This window comes from Antechinus flavipes, chromosome 2 (assembly GCF_016432865.1).
Source record: "Antechinus flavipes isolate AdamAnt ecotype Samford, QLD, Australia chromosome 2, AdamAnt_v2, whole genome shotgun sequence".
NCBI lineage: Eukaryota > Metazoa > Chordata > Mammalia > Dasyuromorphia > Dasyuridae > Antechinus > Antechinus flavipes.
This window is the reverse complement of record NC_067399.1, coordinates 259,419,253-259,441,909: the sequence shown is the minus strand read 5'-3', so window position 1 is coordinate 259,441,909 and position 22,657 is coordinate 259,419,253. Positions and strand designations below refer to the sequence as shown.

The 22,657-nt window shown below is 38.0% G+C and overlaps 1 protein-coding gene across 1 annotated transcript in view; it reads left to right on the top strand.

Moving 5' to 3' along the window:
- Nucleotides 1–22,657, top strand: part of EXD3 (exonuclease 3'-5' domain containing 3) — a 427,068-nt gene that overhangs the window by 189,667 nt on the left and 214,744 nt on the right. The window contains exons 7-11 of the mRNA XM_051976911.1: nucleotides 380–433; nucleotides 1,263–1,402; nucleotides 2,926–3,026; nucleotides 17,884–17,957; nucleotides 20,461–20,499. Of these exons, the coding sequence (XP_051832871.1) occupies nucleotides 380–433; nucleotides 1,263–1,402; nucleotides 2,926–3,026; nucleotides 17,884–17,957; nucleotides 20,461–20,499 (408 nt within the window). The remainder of the gene's footprint in view (nucleotides 1–379; nucleotides 434–1,262; nucleotides 1,403–2,925; nucleotides 3,027–17,883; nucleotides 17,958–20,460; nucleotides 20,500–22,657) is intronic.

Genomic DNA, 22,657 nt, shown 5'->3' with positions numbered 1-22,657 from the left:
CTTCTATCCCAGAACTTGGCCACTTAAGTGGTAGGAGCTCTGGTCAGTGATTTTCTAATTCTCCACTCTTAAAAACTCATTGGTTACAGGACCATAGAGGAGCCTTGTTTTGTAGGTATTCCTTCCATTCAGGTAACCTCCTGAACTAGGTGATTCCTTTTTTGTAGGCCAGTCTGGTCAGGACGCCCGTGAAGTGCAGAGTCCCATTGAGTTTGTAGAAAGGAATGAGTTAAACATGATTTAATGTTACATAGGCCCTCACATTTCTAAGTAGGAATGTCAGAATGATCACTCTGAATGTTTTACCCATCTGCTAACTTTGCTGCATTTCTTTCAAATACACGTATGAAAAATCAGTTCTCTTCTCTGTATTTTCCAGGCAGTCATACTAAGTACAAAGCTAAAGTTACAACCAGAATTGGATGTGGAAAAGGTAAGTCATTTGTTTGCATATATGATGTGTTAGAATCAAGCTTCAACAAAATCAGGACCCAAACCACTGTCCTCAAGATAGTGCAGCATTCCTTCTTCAAAAAGAAAATTCTTCTGGGAGATTCAGAGGTAGGTAGGAGTGGGATTCTACTCTAGCTCTGCAGAGAGTCTGGAGGAAAGAGTGGAAGAAGGATGCTATCCATCAGTCAAGAAAAAAGCTCTTTGACAGACATAACAGGATCAGAAAGGATACTGTATTGATCAAAAGAAATTAGAATGATGTAATCTCTTTCCTCCCACCATTGCTACAACTATAAACAAGGATGTGGAAATCCATTGGGTGGTCACTTACACCACTTTGAGTAACTAACCCTAACTTGCACCCAGTGCATTGAGGCCAGCTTAATTTCTTTAGAGCACATGACTGTATTTCTTCCCCGTCCCCTCCCACCCCCCCTGCCCCTTTTGGTTTTAAGCCTAAAAGAGTTAAGAAAACCTAAATATGTTTTTGTTTCATTTACTCTCAATAAGTGTCCTTGTCTCATCCTAAATCAAAAATGTTCTTTCTGACTTCTGACTGAGGTCTGAACTTATTAAGTGTCTAGGCTTATAGTCCTATAGATAGATGGCACAACTGCAGTGTTATAGGTTATAAGTATGAAGTTCAACATTATCATGTTTAATTTCAGAGCTTTCTCCTTCCTGGGTTTCACAGCTTCTTTATACTTTCTGAGTCTGAGGCCTGGTCATTTATTTATCTATTATTATTACAAAGTGTTCATCATAACATGATTGTTGATGTGCATGTGGTTTTCTTCCCTCCACTTTAGATGTGCACACCCCTGCTTCTTCAGGATAAAGCAAACCTTGTTGAGGACTACGTGGCTGACTATCCACACCTTCAGAGCCAACTCTTACAGATCATGGATACATGGTGTCATCCCAGTTTTAATACTAGAGATATTGCCAGGTAAGTAATCCAAAGATGCCATGTAGAGTAATTTTGCAGTGTAATTCTGCTCTCTAGACTTAGGCATCTAAATCAGGTGGTTGAGAAGCAGAGAACATGGCACCACGATGGGTTCTAGAGTCAGGTTCTTCAGCAAAAGTTTTAGAATCTGCTACCTCAGCAGGTTTCAGAGCCACATGGCTGAACAGAATATAAGCAATTAAAAGGTATGGCAAATCAAAAACAAATGACATTAAAAATACTTTGGAAAATTACTTTTCCTTGGAGAAGGAACAAATGACAACTTTAACTCTTCACATATCTTTTACGAGAAGTTTCTGGATATTGTCCCAGGAGCTAATCATTTTTCCTTACAGGTATATAGTGCTTTATAGTTTTTACACACTCATAATCACCCTATGAAATAGATGGTACAGCAATTAATCTCATTTATAGATGAAGAAACTGAAAACTCCTAGGGGTTACCTGATTTTCCTATGCTCCAAGCAGCTTATGAACCCACGCCTCCAATTGCATACATGCTTCTCACCATGTTCCCAGCAGCCACAAGATGTGTATAGAGATCCTCCTGTGGTAGAGTACATTTTGTAGGGATTTTTAAGTTGGGGTAAGGAGGGGGAGTCTCTGTTGATGTAGCTAAGAAATCAATAAAGGCCAAGACTCTGAGCACAGCCTCTCATGATTTTTTTCTCTTGAAAAAGTGTAGATCTGTGTCTGTGTACATGCCTGTATGTATGTTGTTGTCTCTTTTGTCTGCTATGATGGGATGAAGCAGACTGATATGTGACAGTGGTAACTCCTTGTTCTTGCTCCTTCTCCCTTACTACTCCTCCTAAATATTGCACATAGTTTGGAAAGGAGTGAAATTATTCCTTCCTTAAATTTCTCATAGTACTTTACCTGGCTCTCTGCATTTGTTTTTCTCCCTTGTATAGGGGAAGCAATACAATGGATAGAATGCTAAGCCTAGAATCGTTAAGCCCGAGTTGAAATTTGGCCTTAGAAATTTATTGATTATATGACCCTGGGCAATCATTTAATCTGTGTTTTCCTCAGTTTTCTCTTCTAGAAAATGAGGGTGATACTAGAGCTTACCTTGCCGAGTTGTCATAAGGACCAAATGAGATAATTGTAAAGTGCTTAGTATAATGCCTGGCACATGGCACTAGGTAAATGTTAGTTGTAGTTAATTATCATCATCATTATTAATTTGTTTGTTCTGTACTGTTCTTCTTTATTAGATTAAAAACTCTTTTAGAGCAGGACTTACATTTTATCTTTTTATTCCCCATACCTTTCATGTTATATATGCTGAATATGTACTGGATTAAATTGACTAGAATTCTCTGTGGAGATTCATAGTCCCATGACTATCTCACAGGCCTGACTATAAGAATTAAGTGAAGGAGAAACACAGATCCTTGTCTTGAATAGTCTTCTGCTCTGACACATACCAATAATGTTATTAAAAGAACTATGGAAGAAATCTGTGATGATGTACTTGCTTATCTTCTTTCTTGCAGACAGTATCAAAATGTGCCTCCCTCAAGAGCAGACAAACTGAACCAGAAAATGCTGAGCAAACTTGTCTTCAGGCTGCTGGGCCAGTACAACCTAGATCCAGGTGTGTGTCTTTCTTAAAAACCATTTCACCAAAAGATTTCTTTTTTATTTAAAAAAATTACAAACCCAACGAAACCTTTCTATCCAGGCCAGCAGTAATCAGGAGCTAGTTCTGAGTCATGGTTCCATTAATCTTAATTGATGTAATCTCAAAGTGGAGCCTATGAATTATGGAAACAGTCACTTCTTTTGTCGGTGTGGGATGCTAGTGACAGTAGTGTGCTGTTTCATCCTGTGGTATGAAATAAATCCTGACCTCCAAAGAGCTTAAGTCCTTGGATTCTGATGTCCAGCTATGAGTTATCATTCTGTTTCCTAATGAAATAGGCCACCCATAACTCATCAAGGCTTCCAGGGAGGAAGCGCTCACCCAGGGCAGAGAAAAGAAACATGGCAACAGTCCATCTTGAATTTGGTTGGAGGAGGGAGGCTGTAGTTAAAGGATATTTATACTACTCTTGCAACTCATTTAGAAAACAAAACAAAACAGAATTTATGGTGTTCAGAGGAGTCATTTAAATAACTTCCCCTTCAGTCCCAGGCTATTCTTCCCAATCTGTTCATTACATTGCTTTGTATTCCAATTGGAGGAGCAGGGGGCATGAAATAGGGAACAGGTTCCCAGCAGGAGCCTCTGGGTCACTCAGCAGGCCCGAGTCTGCATTCATTGCCACTTGGTCAAGCAGACGGAATATTGCATGCCTCTCCTCTTCCCCTGCCTCTGAACTCCTGAGGGACTGAGGGAATTTGGCTAGCTCTGAGAGCAACGTACCATTCTTCCCCATAAAGGGAGCTGAAGGAAGCATGTCTCTGCAGGCTGGTTTCCTGCCAAAGGCTAGTAGAGTTTACTTGGGTGCATTCTTCAGCCCTTCCTGCATCTCTATCCTATCTTCTCTTCCTTTTCCCCACAAGAGAACAATTTGTGTCCATTCTCCCCAGACCCAGAGCAAAAAACCCAGCTGAAAGCTTCATTTTTGCTGGTGTGAAAGCCTCTGTTGTCAACTTTTAAAAAGCTAACTTCCCTAAGGGGATCTAAAGACTTCTTTTCTATACTGTTCATTAAAGCCCGGCAGGATATCACGGATTGAGGCCAGAAGAGAACCCATACCCACTGTGCACTGTGGCCATTAGCATCATTAGGAGAAAAATCAGCCGTCCACCTGGCAAGCTCTGGAGTTCCATGGCTCTGACCTTCTCTTCCATTTAGGACAGTCTCATTCTGGTCTCTGTGACCTTGCTCATACTCTCCCCACTTCTGAAATGCCAGTCAAAATTCTGGACTTCCTTCAAGACATACCTTTAGGAAGCTTGATAAGACCAGTATACCATAGTGATATTAGTTTTATTGGGAAGATCTGACACTTGCTGTGATACAAGAACCACATTATCTAATATTGTCTTATTATAACTTTAAAGCTGTTTTCTGGGTTTTAAATGGATACATGTTTTATATCCCTGACTACTGTAGAATACACAAGCTGTGTATTCTACTACTTTAAAATACCCAAAAGTCTCGGTGAAGTTTTAAATATTAATAATCTCAAAAGCATAAAAAACAAACTTACAAAAACATCATTTGAAGGCTTAATTATTTGAATTTTCTTTATACTTATTTGGTTTTGTGAATGTTGAATGATAAATTTTCAATTTTAAAAGACAATGTATTTAGTCATTATGATTTATGTGTGTGACACTTTCTGGGTAACACTGGATAAAAGTGAATTGGTAGGGAAAGTCTTCTGGCTTAGTGACTCCAGTCACTGGTTCTATTTCCATTTTTCTTATGTTTTTGTATCAGAACTATCATATAAAAACCTCATTCTTTGGATGGTCTTAAGGCTAGGATTACAAATGCATGCTTTGAGTCACAACAGCAGCTGATGAAAATTTTTACAAAGTTTTAAAAATCAACAAAACATCATTATTTTAGAATGTTAAGTAATAAATTTTTTAAAACCAGTTTGTAGCATTTATATATCTGAAGTTTTTAAAGCTTACATCTGCACTGAGACTTTTGGCACACCCTGTATTCTTCTCAGAATCTGGAGCCCTTTCTTCAGCTTTCCCAGTGCTTGTGCTTGGTGCTTTTCTCCATATCTAGTGCATGTCTTCCAAACACATTCTTCTCATCCCAACTTGGTAGAATACTGTTCATCATACCCTTTGCCTTCCCACCTCCCGCCATCTCTCAAAATGTCCTTTTTGAACCTTTTTCTCTAGCTGTGACGTCCTCTTGATTCTTTAGACTCCAAATTAAGTCCCTCTTCCTTTCTGAAGTCTTCCTGATCACTTCCCTCTTCAAAGTTCCTTCAGTGTTTCTGGGCCATACCACTGATTCCGGCACTTCTCACAGACTGTGTCGTGTTGTTACTTAGCTGTTTCATGGCTATGCTGTGCTTCCCTAGCTTTACTGCCAAACCTTTGAAGGCAGCCACTTCCTCTTCCATTTCTTATTTCTTCGCCTAAACCCTACCATTGAGCCATACACATATTAGGTATTTAATAAGTTCGTGTTGAATGAATATATGAAGTGATTGCAGAATTAATGAATTAAGAGAAGGGCTAATTGCTTCCTATTGACCAGATGTTAATGTGCAGTATTTATTAGTCTTCTGTATTCCTGGTATTTGTTTATATAGTATGTGTTGCTATAGCTCCTAAGTGCTTTCCAGAACAATGTAAACACAGCAAGTTTTGCTGAGAGTGAGTGGGTATCCAGGTGCTTATTGAAGACTGAACACTTGAGAGGGAAGTAGGGGAGGATCACTTCCTGCTTTGGATGTTAGCCATGAGACCCAGTCATATTGTTTTGCATAACAGGAGCCAACAGTGTGATGTGGCAGCTAAAAAAAAATGAATTGAGATTTTTAGGCTGCATCAATAGAAGTCTTAACACCCAGAAGGAGGGAAATGATAACACCATTGACCTCTGCCCTGGTCAGACCAAATCTGGAACATTGTGTTTAATTCTGGACAACACGTGTTATAAAAGACACTGGCAAAATGAAAAGTGTACAGAATAAAACCACCAAGATGATGTAGAATCAGGAAATCATGACAGCTGCCGAAGGGTTGAAGAAATTGAACGTGCTTAACCTATAGAAGAGTAGATTAAAGGAAAGGTGATAGATATTTATAGTTTACATTGCAGTCCACTAAAATTCTCCCCCCCCCTTTTTTTTTTCAGATGAACTTTTATGCTAGCTGTACCTCCTCTGTTTTGTATTTATAAAATTGATTTTTTGAACCCAAGGACAAAACTTTTATCTTTATCCTTTTTTAAATTTCATTTAGATTCAGGCCAATGTTCTCGATTTTCAGGATCTTTTTAAATCCCAACTCTGCCATTCAATGTGTTGGTTCTCCTTAGCTTCATGCTATCTGCAAATTTAATAAACATACCATTTGCTTTTATCCACATAATTGATAAAAATGTTAAATTGTCTCAGTCAAAGGTTCCTGGGACCTCCTGAATGTAGCCCCTCAATCAGTTCCAAATTAATTTAGCTTTATTGTGATGGTATTCACTTGTTTCACTAGCCTGGTACCCCTGCCAAGTATGTAAATGAGGCTAGGCTGGTGCAACCTGTTCTGGAAAAATGCATGATAGCTTCTGGTGATTATCACTTCCTTTTCTAGATATCTACTTTCAAAAACAGATTCTAAAATTACATTAAAAAAGATTTTGTATTTTCAGTATTATACTCTTATACTGTGAAAAGCTTGAGGCATGATTCTCAAGATTTCTTCCCCATTTTAAGTTTATGATCCTTACTAGACAAATTGGGGTCAATTGTTAGAACAGAAATTGCAATGTAAAGAATTACACAGGAATAAGTGTGTGCTTGTAGCCATCCCCAAATATTTTTGAGACTGGACTTGACACCTGGAAGGCCTGGATTGGAATCAACTCAAAACATTGTCAAGTTGTGTGATCTTGGGCAGGTCACAGCACTCTAGTTTCTACAACTGTTGTTTGTTTGTTTTAATACAAATAGTTTTTATTTTTCAAAACACATGCAGAAATAGTTTTCAACATTCATCCTTGCAAAACTTTTTGTTCCAAATTGTTCTTCTTCCCTTCCTACCACCCCTTCTCCTATAGACAAGTAATCCAATATAGGTTAAACATGTAATTTTTTAAAACATATTTCCACATTTATCATGCTGCACAAGAAAAATCAGATCAAATGGGGAAAAAATGAGAAAAAAAAAACAAGTAAGTAAACAACAGGTGAAAATACTATGTTGTGATCCACATTCAGTCCCCACAGTCCTTTCTCTGGGTATAGATGGCTCTCTCCATCACAAGTCTATTGGAATTGGCGTGAATCACTTTACTGTTGAAAAGAGCTAAGTCCATCAGACTTAATCTTCATAAAATCTTGTTGTTGCTGTGCACTATCTTCTCTTAGATCTATTCACTTTATTTAGCATCAGTTCATGTAAGTCTCTCCCGGCCACTCATGAAATCATCATGATAATCATTTTATTACAGAACAATAATATTCCATAATATTCATATACCATAACATATTTAGCCATTCTCAAACTTATGGACACCCACTCAATTTCCAGTTTCCTGCCACTACAAAAAAAAAAAAAAGGCTATTACATTTTTTGTATATATGGGTTTTTTTTCTTTTTATTATCTCTTTGGGATACAGATCTAGTAGAGACTGCAGAATAAAAGAGTATACACAGTTTGATAGCCCTTTGGCCTGCAAGTATTAAATGGAGATAATAACAGTACTTATGCCTATGTTAGGGATTGTTGTGAGTAGTAGATGACAATGTTTTAAAGTGCTTCATAGCTATTTTAGCACTTTTATCAACGTCAGCTATCATTAGTACATCTGTTACAAAAGCATCATATGTTGTTCCTCATGCTCTCTATTAAAAAAGAAAGGAGTTTAGCACAGTGGGTTCATTAACTCCTTGTCCTCAATTAGGTTCTCTTTTCTCTGATGATAACAATCCAGGTTCATCATCTCTGTTGGTTGTGCTTCTGCTTTCCTTGATCACCCCAACCCAGTTGCTTTACTTCAAAGGGTTGGGGTTAGGTTCTAACTTGCCTATAGGCAGGTAGAAGAGAAAAAAAATTTAGTTCAATTCAAAAAGTATTTATTAAGCATCTGTATGGCTGGTTCTGAAGCAGATACTGTAGGGGGTACAATCCAAGAATTGGGATTGATGATAACATTTTCTGCTTCCAAAATGTACCTGTAATTTATTTCTCTTCTTGCACTCAAGTTGCTGGCAGTTTTATGGAGAGATAAGATTGATTTTTTTGAAACAAAAATCATTGAGACATAATAGATGACTAAGGCATGGAGTAAAGTGGTTTGTTCAAGACTACAGCAGTAGTTTGTATGTGATCTTGAACAAGTTACTTTATCTTTCTTCACAATGGGAATTTGCAAATTACTTGTACTATTTCAAAGTGATTTGTTGCAAATTACTTATACTATTTCAAAGTGATTTGTCATTTTATTTTTTCTAGTTACATATAAAAACAAATTTTAATTTTTTTAAATTTTGAATTGCAAATTCCTTTTCCCTTCAGCTCTCATGCAATTTGATTTGGTCATATATATATGTATAGTCATGTAAAACACATTTCCATATTGGTCATGTTGTGAAAGAAAACATGAACCCAAAGGAGAAAAAGAAGGAAAACAAAACAAAACAAAACAAAACAAAAAACCCTTCATTTTACATTCATATTCTATCAGTTCTGGAGGTGAATATCATTTTTCATCATAAATTCTTCAGGATTGTCTTGGATCATTGTATTTCTGAGAATAACTGAGTCATTTACAATAATTATTGTATAATATTGTTATTTCTATGTACACTGTTCTTTGATTCTGCTCACTTCACTTTTCTTCAGTTCTTCTAAGTCTTTTCAGGTTTTTCTTAAAGCATCCTGTTTATTATTTCTTGTAGCATGATAGTATTACAAAAGACATTCCCCAAATGGTGGCATCACCTCAATTTCCAATTCTTTGCCACCACAAAAAGAGCTGCTATAAATATTTTTGTATATGTGGGGTTTTTTCCTTTTTTCTTGAGCTCTTTGGGGTAGAGATCTGGTTTTGGTATTTATTGCTGGGTTAAAAAATTATGCTTGATTTTATAGCTCTGTGGGCATAGTTCCAAAATCAGAATGATTAAAGCAGTTTACAACTCCACCAGCAAAGTATTAGTATCTCAATTTTCCAACATTCCCTCCAATATTTGTCATTTTTCTTTTGTCATATTGTCCAATCTGATAAGTGTGAGGTAGTAACTCAGATTTTTAATTTGCATTTCTCTATAATCAGTAGTGATTTAAGTCATTTTTTTCCACGTAACCCCAGATAGCTTTGATTTCTTCTTCTTAAAAATGCTTCTTTATATCCTTTGAGCTTATATCAATTGGGTAATGGCTTGTATTCTTATAAATTTGGCTCAGTTATCTTTATATTTGAGAAATGAGGCCTTTATCAGAGAAGCTTGCTGTAAAAAAGTTTCAGTTATGATCACTAACTGTATTTCCCACCATCCTGTTCTCTCCCTTTTCACACCGTCCCTCTTCAAAAGTATTTTGCTTCTGACTACACTACTCCCCCCAACCTGCCTTCCATTCTGTCAGCCCCATACTTCTCTCTTACCCACTTTACTTCCTGCTTCCCTGTAGTTACCTTAATAGATTATACCCTAAAAGATACCTGTAGATTTTTATACCTAGTTGAACGTGTAGGTTATTTTCTCTTTGAATCAAATCCTCAAAGGATTTTTGCCAAGGACTTGGTAAACCTTAAAGCATCATACCCATGTGAATTATGATTGTCACTATATAGTTCAGTCTACATGTGCCAAGCAGCTCAGAATAATAGGTTACCAGGCTGGCATTATAAGGCCTCTGAGAGTAGTGTAAGCCAAGGTGGAGAGCTAAATGAGCCTAATGTGCTTCAGGGACAATGAAGAGACTGACATGAATGGAGAAGAGGGTTTGTATTTGAGAATAGTATGAGATTAAGTTGGAGAGGTAGTTTGAGGTCTAGTTATAGAGAGCCTTGAATGTCAGACTAATGAATTTGATCTTGATCCTGTGGGGAGTGAGGAAACAGGAGATAGGAAAAAATTTATTTGGCACTACATCTCAAAGGCTTAATATTCTAGGACTCAGAGTCCTAGTGGTGTGTGTGATTGGTGTGGATATATATTATCAAGTGAAAGTGGTGGATTTGGAAACCTAAATTATAGATTGGTATCTCTGAACTAAGGAATCAAGAAATTTGAGTTCTAATCTTGGTTTTCCAACTAACTAGTATCCACTTATTTTTTCTAAACCTTATTTTCTTCTTTTGTAAAATCAGAGTGTTAGATTCGATCTAGTCTCTAGAAGAACTTAATTGGCCTGAACATGATGAAATCTTTCTCAGGTAAGAGCAGAATGAGATGGAAACAGCAGAGGGCAGAAGAGGACTATATAGGATTCAGAGGGTTTTCTCAGGTAAAGTAGGAGCATCTCCTCCTTCAAACTTAGCTCCTAGGCTGCATGAATCTCCTAGAGATTCATGGTGATCACTGCATCCCTTTCAGAGGTGTAACGTGCTCTTAACAGTCAACCAGGGCATAATTGAGATGTAGAGCTGCAGAAAAAGTGAAGAGATAAATGTCTTAATATTTTATTAACCTGAATTTGAAAATAAGAATTTGTCCAGAGCTATCTTGGTATATTTGAAAATGTTGCTCAGTTGATATGCTATGAGGACTGACAGGATGAGATAAGCATAAATGGGAACTTTCTTTTGTTTAATAGTAAAAATGAAGCTGCTTAAGCATACCATAGAATCTCAGAGCAGTGTCAGAAGGGTCTGTGCTAAGGAACTGTGTCACCATCATTGCACTCACGGACTTACCCCCTTGGGAATATTTCTGCATTTTTGAAGAGATGATTAATGAAGGAGATTTCATAGTCTCCCTCCAAATTGACATTTGATGCCATAGAATCTTTTTTTCATCACCATTAGATGATAATTATTAAATCTTTCAGGGCTGGCTGCATTAAGTAATGTACTGATTCTGCTGACTTCATATGTTTCCTATCTAAAAGAAAATGAGCAAGGACAGGGTAAATATCTAACTTAGTTTTTTCCTCCTTCCTATATATAGAGGAATATATAACCTAGAAGATAGGCTATATCTTCTCTAAGTGAACTTGGAAGAAAAGATTTCATTTTCTCCTTTCATAGTCTTTCCTTTAGCTTATTTACTGAAGGCAAAAATGTAGGCTTTCTACTCTACTCTATGCCTGTCCAGGAAACTGCCCAAGCTATTCCTCATAAGAGAGCTGTGTTTCCCACAAAGCATTTCCCTACAACTCTTTCTTTTTCTCTTATCTGGGTGAACATGTGGAAGGTTGCCTCTTCTAGTTGACTATGAGCCTCCTTTCCAGTCTAAGAATAGAGAAACAGACTCAAGCTCATTCAGTACCTTACTTTATCTCCTAAATCAGTCAATAAGTATTTATTTTCAGGAGATAAGGAAATCTAGGAGCATGTTCTCTCTACCCCTTGAATGTATATATTGTTTTAAAGTAGGCAAGATTCAGACTTGAAATGATTAAAGAAAATTATAAAGTTCTCAGTTTTGTGTTTGATGATCTTGCCAGCTGCTGGTAGTGGACATTTTCAATTGTATGTGTCCCATAAGCATCTCAAAATTCAACATGTTCAAAACAATTTATTTTCTTTACCTATTCCTGAACCCACTCTGCTTCTAAGTTTCTTTGTTCTTCACCCTCTAGTCCCCATGGTTCATAATCTCAGAATCATCTTCCCCTCCTCAATCTCTTCCTCTCCTCCATATTTTTTTTAATCAAAGCTTTTTATTTTCAAAATATTGCATGACATGCTTATTTTATTTATTTATTTTATTATAGCTTTTTATTTACAAGATATATGCATGGGTAATTTTTCAGCATTGACAATTGCAAAACCTTTTGTTCCAATTTTTCCCCTCCTTCCCCCCCACATCCCCTCCCCGAGATGGCAGGTTGACCAATACATGTTAAATATGTTAAAGTATAAGATAAATGCAATATATGTATACATGGCATGACATGTTTAACATATGTGGAATTACTTGCTGACTGAGGGAGAAAGTGGTGGAAGGGAGGGAAAAAATTAGAACACAGTTTTGTAAGAGTGAATGTCAAGAATTACCCATATATATATTGAAAATAAAAAGTTTTAATTAAAAAAACATGTATGGATAATTTTTCGACACTGACCCTTGCAAAACCTTGTGTTCTATCTCCTCCATATCTTATCAGTTGCCAATTCTTATAGATTCTATAGCCACAAAATCTTTTCATGTAGCCCTCATTGAAAAAAATGAGGGGTTCACCTCTTTCCTCTTAATTTTTTACCCTAATATTTTTTCAGCATCTTTCTAATTGGTCTTCTCACTTTGTCTCTCTCCTCTCCATTCCATCCTTCACATACAACTGTCTAAGCTTTATTTGCAAGGCACAGATCTGACTGCATCATACCCCTTCCCAGAAAGCCTAGGCAGCCTCTTCTTGCCTCTAGGATCAAATAGAAACCCACTCTTTTGGGCATTTAAAACCCTTTCCAATCTAGTGTCAGCCTCCCTTTTCAACCTTATTATGTTTTACTTCCTTTCATGTGTACTCTGATGGTCCAGCCAAAGTGGCTTTCTTACTATTGGTCACACCAGATTTCATCATCTGTCTTCATGTCCTAGCACTGGTTGCTCCCCAAGCCTTTAATGTACTCCCTCCTCATCTCTGCCTCTGAGAGTCTATAACTTTCTTCAAAGTTCAACTTTCTCTTGCATAAGCATTTCTTGATTGCCACCTCCCCCACTGTGCTTTTCCACCAGAAAATTTCCTTGGATCTATTTAGTTTATAGTGTTATATTTATGTATATGCTCATATCTTAATTCTTCTGATAACTTCCTTGAGTGCATGGATTATTTTGGTCTATAATCCTGCTACCCATCCAGGCAACTGGATGGCCCAATGGATAGAATCCTTGACTTGGAATTAGGATGGACTGAATTTGAATCTTGTCTCCAACACCCATTAGCTATGTAAGTGACCCTGAGGGAATCACTTAATCTTTTTTTTTCATAGCTTTTTATTTACAAGTTATATGCATGGGTAATTTTATAACACTGACAATTGCCAAACATTTCGTTCCAATTTTTCCCTTCCTTCCCCCCACCCCCTCCCTAGATGGCAGGATGACCAGTAGATGTTAAATATATTAAAGTATAAATTAGATATACAATAAGTATACATGACTAAACTGTTATTTTGCTGTACAAAAAGAATCGGACTCTGAAATATTGTACAATTAGCCTGTGAAGGAAATCCAAAATGCGGGCAGGCAAAAATATAGAGATTGGGAATTCAATGTAATGGTTCTTAGTCATTTCCCAGAGTTCTTTCGCTGGGTGTAGCTGGTTCAGTTCATTACTGCCATTGGAATTGATTTGGTTCATCTCATTGCTGAGGATGCCAGGTCTATCAGAATTGATCATCATATAGTATTGTTGTTGAAGTATATAATGATCTCCTGGCCCTGCTTGTTTCACTCAGCATCAGTTTGTGTAAGTCTCTCCAGGCCTTTCTGAAACTATTGGTCATTTCTTACCGAACAATAATGGAATCACTTAATCTTAATTTCAATTTCTTCATCTGGAAAATGGTGATAATAGTGCCTATCATAAATTTGTTGTGAGGATCCAATGATTTAATTCACAAACACTAAAGACATATAAATGCTAGCTATTATTATTAATTGTTATTTTATTGATAGATTGGATATTTGGTGTTTTTTTTTTAACTATAAGTGCAAATTTTGGGAAGGAGTGAGACTTGGTCTCCCTATCTCATCTAGGCTGGAAATACAGCATCTGACTACCACAGGCCAAATCCCAGTGCTAATTGACACAGAAATTTTGACACTCTATTTTTGACTTGGACCATCTTGCCCTTCCCAAGGCAGCCTGATACCTCTTTCTCCCACGCATACTGATGCTGGCGTTAGTTTGGACACCTGATTGTCCTTAACCCTCTTGCAAATCAGAACTTCCCACCTTAAATGATCTACCAGCCTCAGCTTCCCCATGGCAGGGATGACACACCCAGCTACCATAAGTATTCCTAGAAATGAGAAGAATTAAGACTGTAGTAGTTGGGAAGAGTTCATAGAGAAAGCGAGTCTTAAACACCTTTTTAGAATGATAAGAATCCCTTCTAAGCAGAGATACCCAGAAAAGATTATCCAGCCTTTTTAATCGCAGTAGCTCCTCACTAGCCATAAAATTATTCTCACCTAAATGTTATCTATTTCAGTGTATTTTCCCTCTTGCTGTTATCTCCCTAAAGAGGGAAAGCGGGATTCCAACATTTTTTGCATGACAATCCAGACTTCATGAACTTGAAGTCTGTCATCAGGATTATCAGGATCCAGCCCCAAACAGGAAAGTTTCGTGTTATGCATTTCTGTGTTTGGCATGGTGGTTCCCTCCCTAACTGAGAAAATCCAGTTAGGGGCTGACTGCATTGTCACAGTGGCAGCCTCCCAAGTCACTACCGATACCATGGCCAATAGCCAGCACAAGCAGTTAGTAGTAGCAGCAGCAAACGTCTGCCACTGCTTTTGCCTGTGGAAGACCTTGCAGGGAATCCTTGTGACTGCCCTCAGCAGCCCTGGTGTGGAGTAGCCTGGGCCAAGCAGAGATGATGACTGCCTTTGTTTAGAGGGTAGGTACTTTGAGAAAAGCTTTCCTTGCAGGGTGGTCAGGAAGAACCACTGGCTGTGAGTTTTACTCCTATTTGCAAGCATGTGTAGAGTGTACAATATTCATGGTTTTTTGTTATTCCAATAGCATTTGTCCTTGACAAAGATATCCCAGATAGAGGTTGCTTGTATCTGACTAATAGGTTTGGGTGCAGCGGTTAAATTCTGAAATAATTTGTTATTAGGGATGATGTGCTCCAGTTTGAATTTTTGATGAAATGACAAATACTTTTCACTTAGACAATAGCATGATGAAAGCCACCAAGTTAAATCACAAGATGACTTAAGAGGTGCAGACCAACTGATGTCCAGGGAAAACTGCCTTTCTCTGTATTCGGGTATAAATACATAAAACTGCTTTATGCAGGACATTTGAAAAAGTCAAAGAACTTTTTTGCTATGTCATATAAAATTATCTAGCTACTAGCATATTCTTAGCCCTAATTCTTTGATATTTGGGTTCCAAAATGTCCCCTTAATCAATTTCCCTGCCTCTTCCCTCTTTGGCCTGTCCCATGTATGTTAGTGACTTGTCTGAAATGGCTACTCTGGGCTTGTGTACAAGGCTCAGTGAATAATGGAAGAGCTGTCTGGACAGAGGTGATGGATCAGATTCTCTGGACTCTCAGGTCATAAATAATCACGACTAGAAAAGATTTAGGAGACTATCTAGTCTGCCTCCTTCATTTTACTTATGGGAAATTGAGGCCCAAAGAAAGAAAAAACTTGACCAAGCCTATGCAAAAAAATTATAGCCAAGTAAGTACTAAAATGCAATGCCCCCGTCTGTCTTGAAGTCTAGAATCTTTTTTTTTTTTAACTTCATCATGCTGCTTTCCAAAGAGGGCAAAAGCTGAGATGTGGCCATTATATTATCAAATAAACAAGCAGTTATTAAGCACCTACTATGGGCCAGACACTGAGCTAGGTACTTTTGTTACAAAAACAAAAAATTGGATTAGCCTGTTTTTCAAAGAGCTTAATTATATGGAGGGAAACAACTTGTACATATTAAATAAGAATAGGATAGACATGAAACCTGGAATAATTTCATTGGTGTAGGGAATTCCCAAATGGGGAAATACCATCCACCCAAAGAGATTGGCACCTTCCCTGCAACTTACATCATCTTCAAAAGTCACCTAAGTTAAATGACGTGTCTTGGGTCACACAGCCAATATATATCAGAAATGTAACTTGAATCCAGATCTTCCTGACCAGCTCTTTACCCACAATGCCATTGTTTCTCATAGAAGAAACATGAGATAGTTTAAAAATAAAAACACTGGTACTTGGGGAGATCAGGAAAGGTTTCACATAGAATGTGGCATTTGAGTTGAGTTTTGGCAGAAATAAGTGATTATATAAGACAGACATAAACCAAGCATAATGGGAGCAGCCAGTATAAGTCATGGAGACAAGAGATGCATTGCTGTGCAGGGGTGGGGTGTAATATAAAATGAGAGGGGAAAAGTAGGATTGGAGCTAGGTTGTCTTGGGTTTTGCAAACTTGAGTTTATATTTGAGTTTAGAAGCAATAGGGAGTCACTAAAGTTTATTGAGTAGCAGAGTCACTCAGTTAGTTCCACAGTTCAACACTGGTAGCTCTGTGGAGAATGGATTGGTCTAGGAGAAACTTAAGGCAGGAAGACCATTATAGTCTAAATTAAGGTGTTGGCTGAATGTGTAGTGAGAAGGGGTCAAATGTAGAGATGTTATGAAAGTAGAAGCAAGACTTGGCAACTGATTGTAACCCAAATCTCATTTGATTTGTAAAGATGGTTTGAGGTTCATCAATCTCTGAGCGATGAAAGTAGAGTAATGAAGATAAAGCCAAGAAGTGGCAAGGAGGAGTGAAGAGTATTCTAACTCAGTGAGTCCCAGGGTGTGAGGGAAAGTGCAATCACTGCTGGAAAAGATGGCCAGGGTGGTCGCATAATCAAAAGAGAGCCAAGTCTTGGTGCAAAAAAATGGAAGGAACAAAAAAGGATAAGATAGAAGATGAAAACATGTTTACTAACTCTGAGGGGGCCTTTAAAAAAGCCCAATGAATCCCTCTGTTTTTGTCCACTTGCATTTTTGATTTCCTTCTCAGGTTAATTTTACCTTATTTGTAAGTCCAATTTTTCTTGTACAGCAAAATAATTGGACATGTATACATATATTGTATTTAACATATATTTTAATATATTTAACATGTATTGGTCAATCTGCCATCTTGGGGGGGGGTGGAGGGAAGGAGGGGAAAAGTTGGAACAGAAGGTTTTGCAAGGATCAGTGCTGAAAAATTACCCATGCATATATCTTGTAAATAAAAAGCTATTAAAAAAAAAAAGCCCAGTGGAAAAATGAATAGGTTTGGAGTAGGGCATTGAGGGATAGCAATAAGGGAGTATGGGCAGGGAGGAGATAGAATGACAGTTAAAATGGGGAGGGCATGACAGGATGGGTGCTTAGCATAGGAAATGGCATGCAGAAGGTATTTAATAAATGATTGATAGATTCTTAATTATTGAAGAATGAGTTCTGATAGTTCATCCCCATCCCTAAGGGTAGGATGGAATCTGGTCAGGGCTTAAGCAGCAGCATGTAGCTGGAGAGGTGAGGAGAGGTCCCTGTATGGGACTAGGCTTGGACAAGTGATGAAAGGAATATAGAGGAGTGGGAACCAGATGAGATGGTATTTCAGGACTAGGGGAAAGAGGGCCATTTCCGTCCTAATGTGAGAAAAAGGTTCAGAGTAAGGATCTCAGTTGGGGCAAAAGCTCTTAGTCATCAGCTTAGAGCAGCCACAGCCTCAGTAGGGGCTGCTACCACTACTGGGGGCGAATGGGCTTTTGGCATCTTATCAAGACATAGAATTGGTTAAAATGTTGAAGGGGAAATATGCACAAGGTGACAGTAATTTCATGACAAAGTAATTTCCCGTTCTCTACCACCAACTCCCAGGGTAGGAAAAGAAAGCACAATCAACACACCGTAAGTCTACTAACAAGTCATGGAGTTGAGATATTTTCTCTCTTTTGTTTCAGGTCTCTGCCCAAACGTCATGAACCAGCGACACCTCGGAGCTCTCAGGTACCTCTTCTACAAGAGGTTTGTTGAGGTATGCCTGAATAACTCATGCAAGATATATTTTGCTAAGAAGGTTTGTCCATGTCAAAAAGAAGGCCCTCTACTACTATACTTCTAAGGAAATACAACGCAATTCAATTTAAAATGTTTCTGACCTTTGGACATAGAGTGCCCGCCATGTAGTAGGCACTTGATGCTTGCTGACTAATTGATTGATAGTCATCAAGAACATGGAAGAGAAATACAGTTTGCCTGTGTCTCTATCAGTGGGTTTAGTCAGTCCATCATAAGCATTTAATGCTGTGCCAAATTGTCTTTGGAATGCTGTGAAATCCTGCCCTCTGTACATCGGATTGCATCATCAGTATGCTAACCTGCTTTTCGGGATAGCACTTTCCACTTGGATTCAAGGGTGCAAAAAATTTTCAAAGACGGTGTTCTAGTCTGCTTTCCACAGCACAGCCAAATCTGGATTTCTGCTCCATTCAGATTGAACACTTGCGGTGAGGAAATGAATAAAAATGGCCATGACTGTATATGTTGCATGTCACCTTAGAAAGCAAATTGCCTAGAACCTAGGGGCCATTCTCCCTGTCCATTCTCATGGACTCAAGAGTTCCTGGCTCTGCTCCTAGCTATGTGACTTTAGGCAAATTTTTTCATTCCTCTGGGCTTCGACATCCTCTCCGTAAAATCAAGCAATTAGGCCAGATAAGCTCTGAGTCCCTCACAACTTAATCAGTCCATGAGTTGAGCAGTGGCTTTGATTTCTGCTTTCTTGGTATGAATAAGCTGAGGTTATGTACGCACAGGAAGGAAGCCCTGTGGGCCATGGGATGCCTCTAAGTGGCTACATGTGTGTGTCCCCTCCCTGCCCAGCGGGTCTCCCAGGAGCTCGCATCAGATTGACCTTTGAGTATACATCCCAGATCCCAATAATTATTCCACGATAAAGAGAGAAGGGCACTAAGGGGAACTGACAGCATTTTTCACAGAGAAAATCACCAGTCAGCCAATTTTGCAAGTGTTGCAGACCTAACAGTCTTACTGAAAGGCTCTCCAAGCCATTGTCCATTGCCTATGAGGGACGTCATATTCTGGGAGAAAGTGTCTGGATTTTTAATAACCTTGTACTTCTGATCTGTAGCTTAGAATCCTTTCCAGGATGAGTATGGAGGCTGGCAATATGGTACAGTAGAACCTTGGTTTTGAAGAAGACCTGGGTTCAAATCTTATCACAGATACTTATGTGACTTGGAGCAAGCCCTTACACTCTATGCACTTCAGATTCCTATCCTGTAAATTCTAGGGTTTAGACTTGGCCTCCAAGGTCCCTTTTCAGCTCCATGTCTATGAGCCTATAGTCTCTTCTGGCTGTTTTCAGTCAGAAACCACTTCTGAGTCCTCTGGCATTTGGGATCATTTACATACATTAGAGGGTGAGTGACTTTTTTTTAATTGGAGGAATAGAAATCTACCCAATGATTTCACACCTTCTCCTGTGCAATGGAAGTATGTGTGTAGTATAAACAAGAACAAAGAAGTGACTGCTTTTTCCCCATGATGAATATAGGCAGAAATTAAAAAAAAAATTTGAATTCTTTCACATTTACCAACATTTTTAAGAATACAAAGAAGTAAACCATTTAACAATTTTTGTTTCCACTTGTTATGTGCTGAGGACATGATATTTGACTTTAACACTGAATTCATCTCCCCGATGAGTGTCTGTCACCTCTCATAGCAGACAGGTTTGGATTAGAGTTGTGCGAAAATATTGACTTCCCAAAAGGCAAGAAACCCATTCTAAATAGTGGAGTAATTTTTATGATTTGTGTGTGTGTGACTACATAAAAAAGGTAAAAAGTAAATGTTACATAAATTCCTAGAAGAATTAGAACCATTTACCCATCCTTAAGCTTATTCAAAATCACAATCCAGGTTGCATTTGGACAAGTATGCAAAAAGGCCACAATGAAGGCCATCAAATGCCTATGAGAAAACACTTGCTTTCTTGGTTAGTGAGCTGGAGGGGGACCTCAGAGATCATTTGATCCAATCACCTCATGTTATAGTTAATGAAACTGAGGTCTCAGTCCAGGATTATACAAGTAAAAATAGCAAACTGATTTCAACTCAGGTTTTCTATGCCTAAATCCAGAACTCTTTCCAATGTGCCATGCCCACCCTTGACTTAAGGTTTCATTTGGAATTTGTCCTCCTCCTCCCAGAATACCAGACATCAACTAATCAGAGCAGTCCTGGTTGAAGTATGAAAAGAGTTTTGTGGGAAACTGGAGTTCCTGTGTTCCACTCTTCTGAAGGAAAAAAAGATTGCACTGGGTATATTTTAAATTAGATATGTTGTTCTTATGGCTAGAATTTGAGTGTTGACAATAGAAAATGAGGCAGGTAATTTATTTCAAGTCACTATTAATCTTGTGGTCTTGTGTCTTCCTCTTCATGTCTAATGCCTTTACACCAGAGGATTTATTTTTAAAAATACTTATTTTTCTGTTCTAATTGCTTTTCAGAAAAGCATGACCCAGGAGAATTGGGAAGATCACATTCAGGTGAGTTTAATCTATTATCTGTCTCTAAGAAATTAACTCATTCCAGAGATATGTGAGCATTGAGCTTGGAGCTTAGGATTAAACCCTCTTTGACCTGTTAAGTTAGGCAGTGGAAGGACTATAGAAGAAAAAGATTTGGGGTGCTGAAGTGGAATCTTGCCATTTTTGCAAAGGAAATATAAAGTTCCTTCTCAATTTATGTAGAAGTTGGAATTTTAAATGTATATTTATTACTGTAAAGAATCATAAAGAGGAAACTAAATACCTTTGTAGCTATGTAAAAATATAAACTGTGACACAGACTTGCTTCAAATGTGATAAAGGCACATTTTTATGCACATCTATCATTTTTACTCGTCCATCTGAATATTAGCAGATAGCCTATATGGAAGAGAAAACTTGAATCAGGGCTTTAAAAACATTAAAGTTAATTTTTAACTTTGAGTTCCTAAAAGCTGACAAAATTATACTATTGCCTTTTAATTCATTGAAACTTTTTGTTATTAACAAAAATTGGCTTAAAGCTATAAACAGAAGCCTACATTCATACTTACCTCTGTATGATACATAAAACTCTTTTCTGCAGATCCAGGCTGCCTCTGGGCATATAACCATTTGCTGTTTGTAGAGTCTGATATATTCATTTACTTATAACCTGCAGCATCTGACATTTTGTGTGTGTGTTTTTTTCTCTCTCTCCTTTCCCCCCTTTTCCCCTCTTCCCCCCACCCCCAACTTTGATATTTTGTTAGGATAACATTACTTTGAAATGAGGCTTAAAAGGCCCTCACAGCAGCCATGTATATAGGCACAACTGTCATGAAATTTCATATTTTGGAAATTTACTCAGACTTGTGAAAACTAATGCTTAGTTCTGGCTCTGTTACTGAAGGAAAGGATTGTAATTTTGTGCCAGGTTATCAGTTGAGGATGTCTAATAGATTAGAGCAATATCTTCATTCAAGCTGTGGGCTTGGGATGCATGGGAGGCATTGTGTTATCAGGTGAATATAGAGGAAATATTCTGAGTTCTTTATAAATCACATTCCACAAACACCAAAATGAAAGATAAATGAAATCAAGGGTTCTCTGTATGCTACACAAGGAGGCTACAAAAATAAGTTCATCTTCACAAAAAAAGCATTGGCCATGCATTCATTGGGAGTGACTACAGGAGCCAGTTGATAAATCTTATGATATAATGTGTACACTTTTCTGGCAATTTTCTAACCAACACAAGTCCCCATTAAATCCTACAAAGAACTTCCCTGTCATGTCCTACCCCCAGCTTTGATGAGTGAAGTAGTTCTTTGGCCTTATGTGAGGGAAATAATAACACCTAGCAGAATTTCTTACATCATAAGTCATTCCACAGATGGGTGTGTCTCTTTTTTTTTGGGGGGTAAGCTATGTAGACAAGGCGAAGGTAAAATGAGGAATGATCTGTTTATGAAATCACACTAACTGGTTTGACTGTGAGGTTTTACAGTAGCTCCAAATTTTACCACTAGCTATGGATCTCTCTTCTTCCCCCAAAATTCTGACCCAGGCTCTTTTCTTTTCATCCTTTCTGCTGTCATATTTGGTGATCTCATTAGTTCCCACAGGTTTGTCACTCTGTAAATGATTCCCAGATCTTTATATCTTCCCTGATCTGAGCTCTAATTTTGAATCACCAGCTGTTCTTGGACATTTTGAATTGCATATACTCTAGGCATCTCATACATGTCCAAAACTCACTCTCTTTTCCCCCAGATCCTCTCTTCTTCCTAATTTCCCTGTTACTATCCAAGGACCCCATCATTATTCCTGTCCCCCAGGCTTCCAGTATCATTCTTGACTCTTCAGTTGTATTCACTCCGCATATATACTCAGATATCAAATCTTGCCATTTCTACCTTTTACATTTATTTGTGTATATCTCCTTCTCTCCATTCATGCTACTTTTACCATGGTACAAGGTCCCATGACCTCACATTTGGATTGTTAATAGAAAGCAAGAGCTTTCTAATTGGTTTACCAGAGTTGGACTTGGTTCTTAAGTCTCTCTCCATTTCAGGTCATATACCCAGCTGCAAAAGTGATTTTCTTAAAACATAGGTCTAGACGATCATGCTACTCCAGTTCCCTGCTCAGTAAACTCCAGTGATTCCCTGTT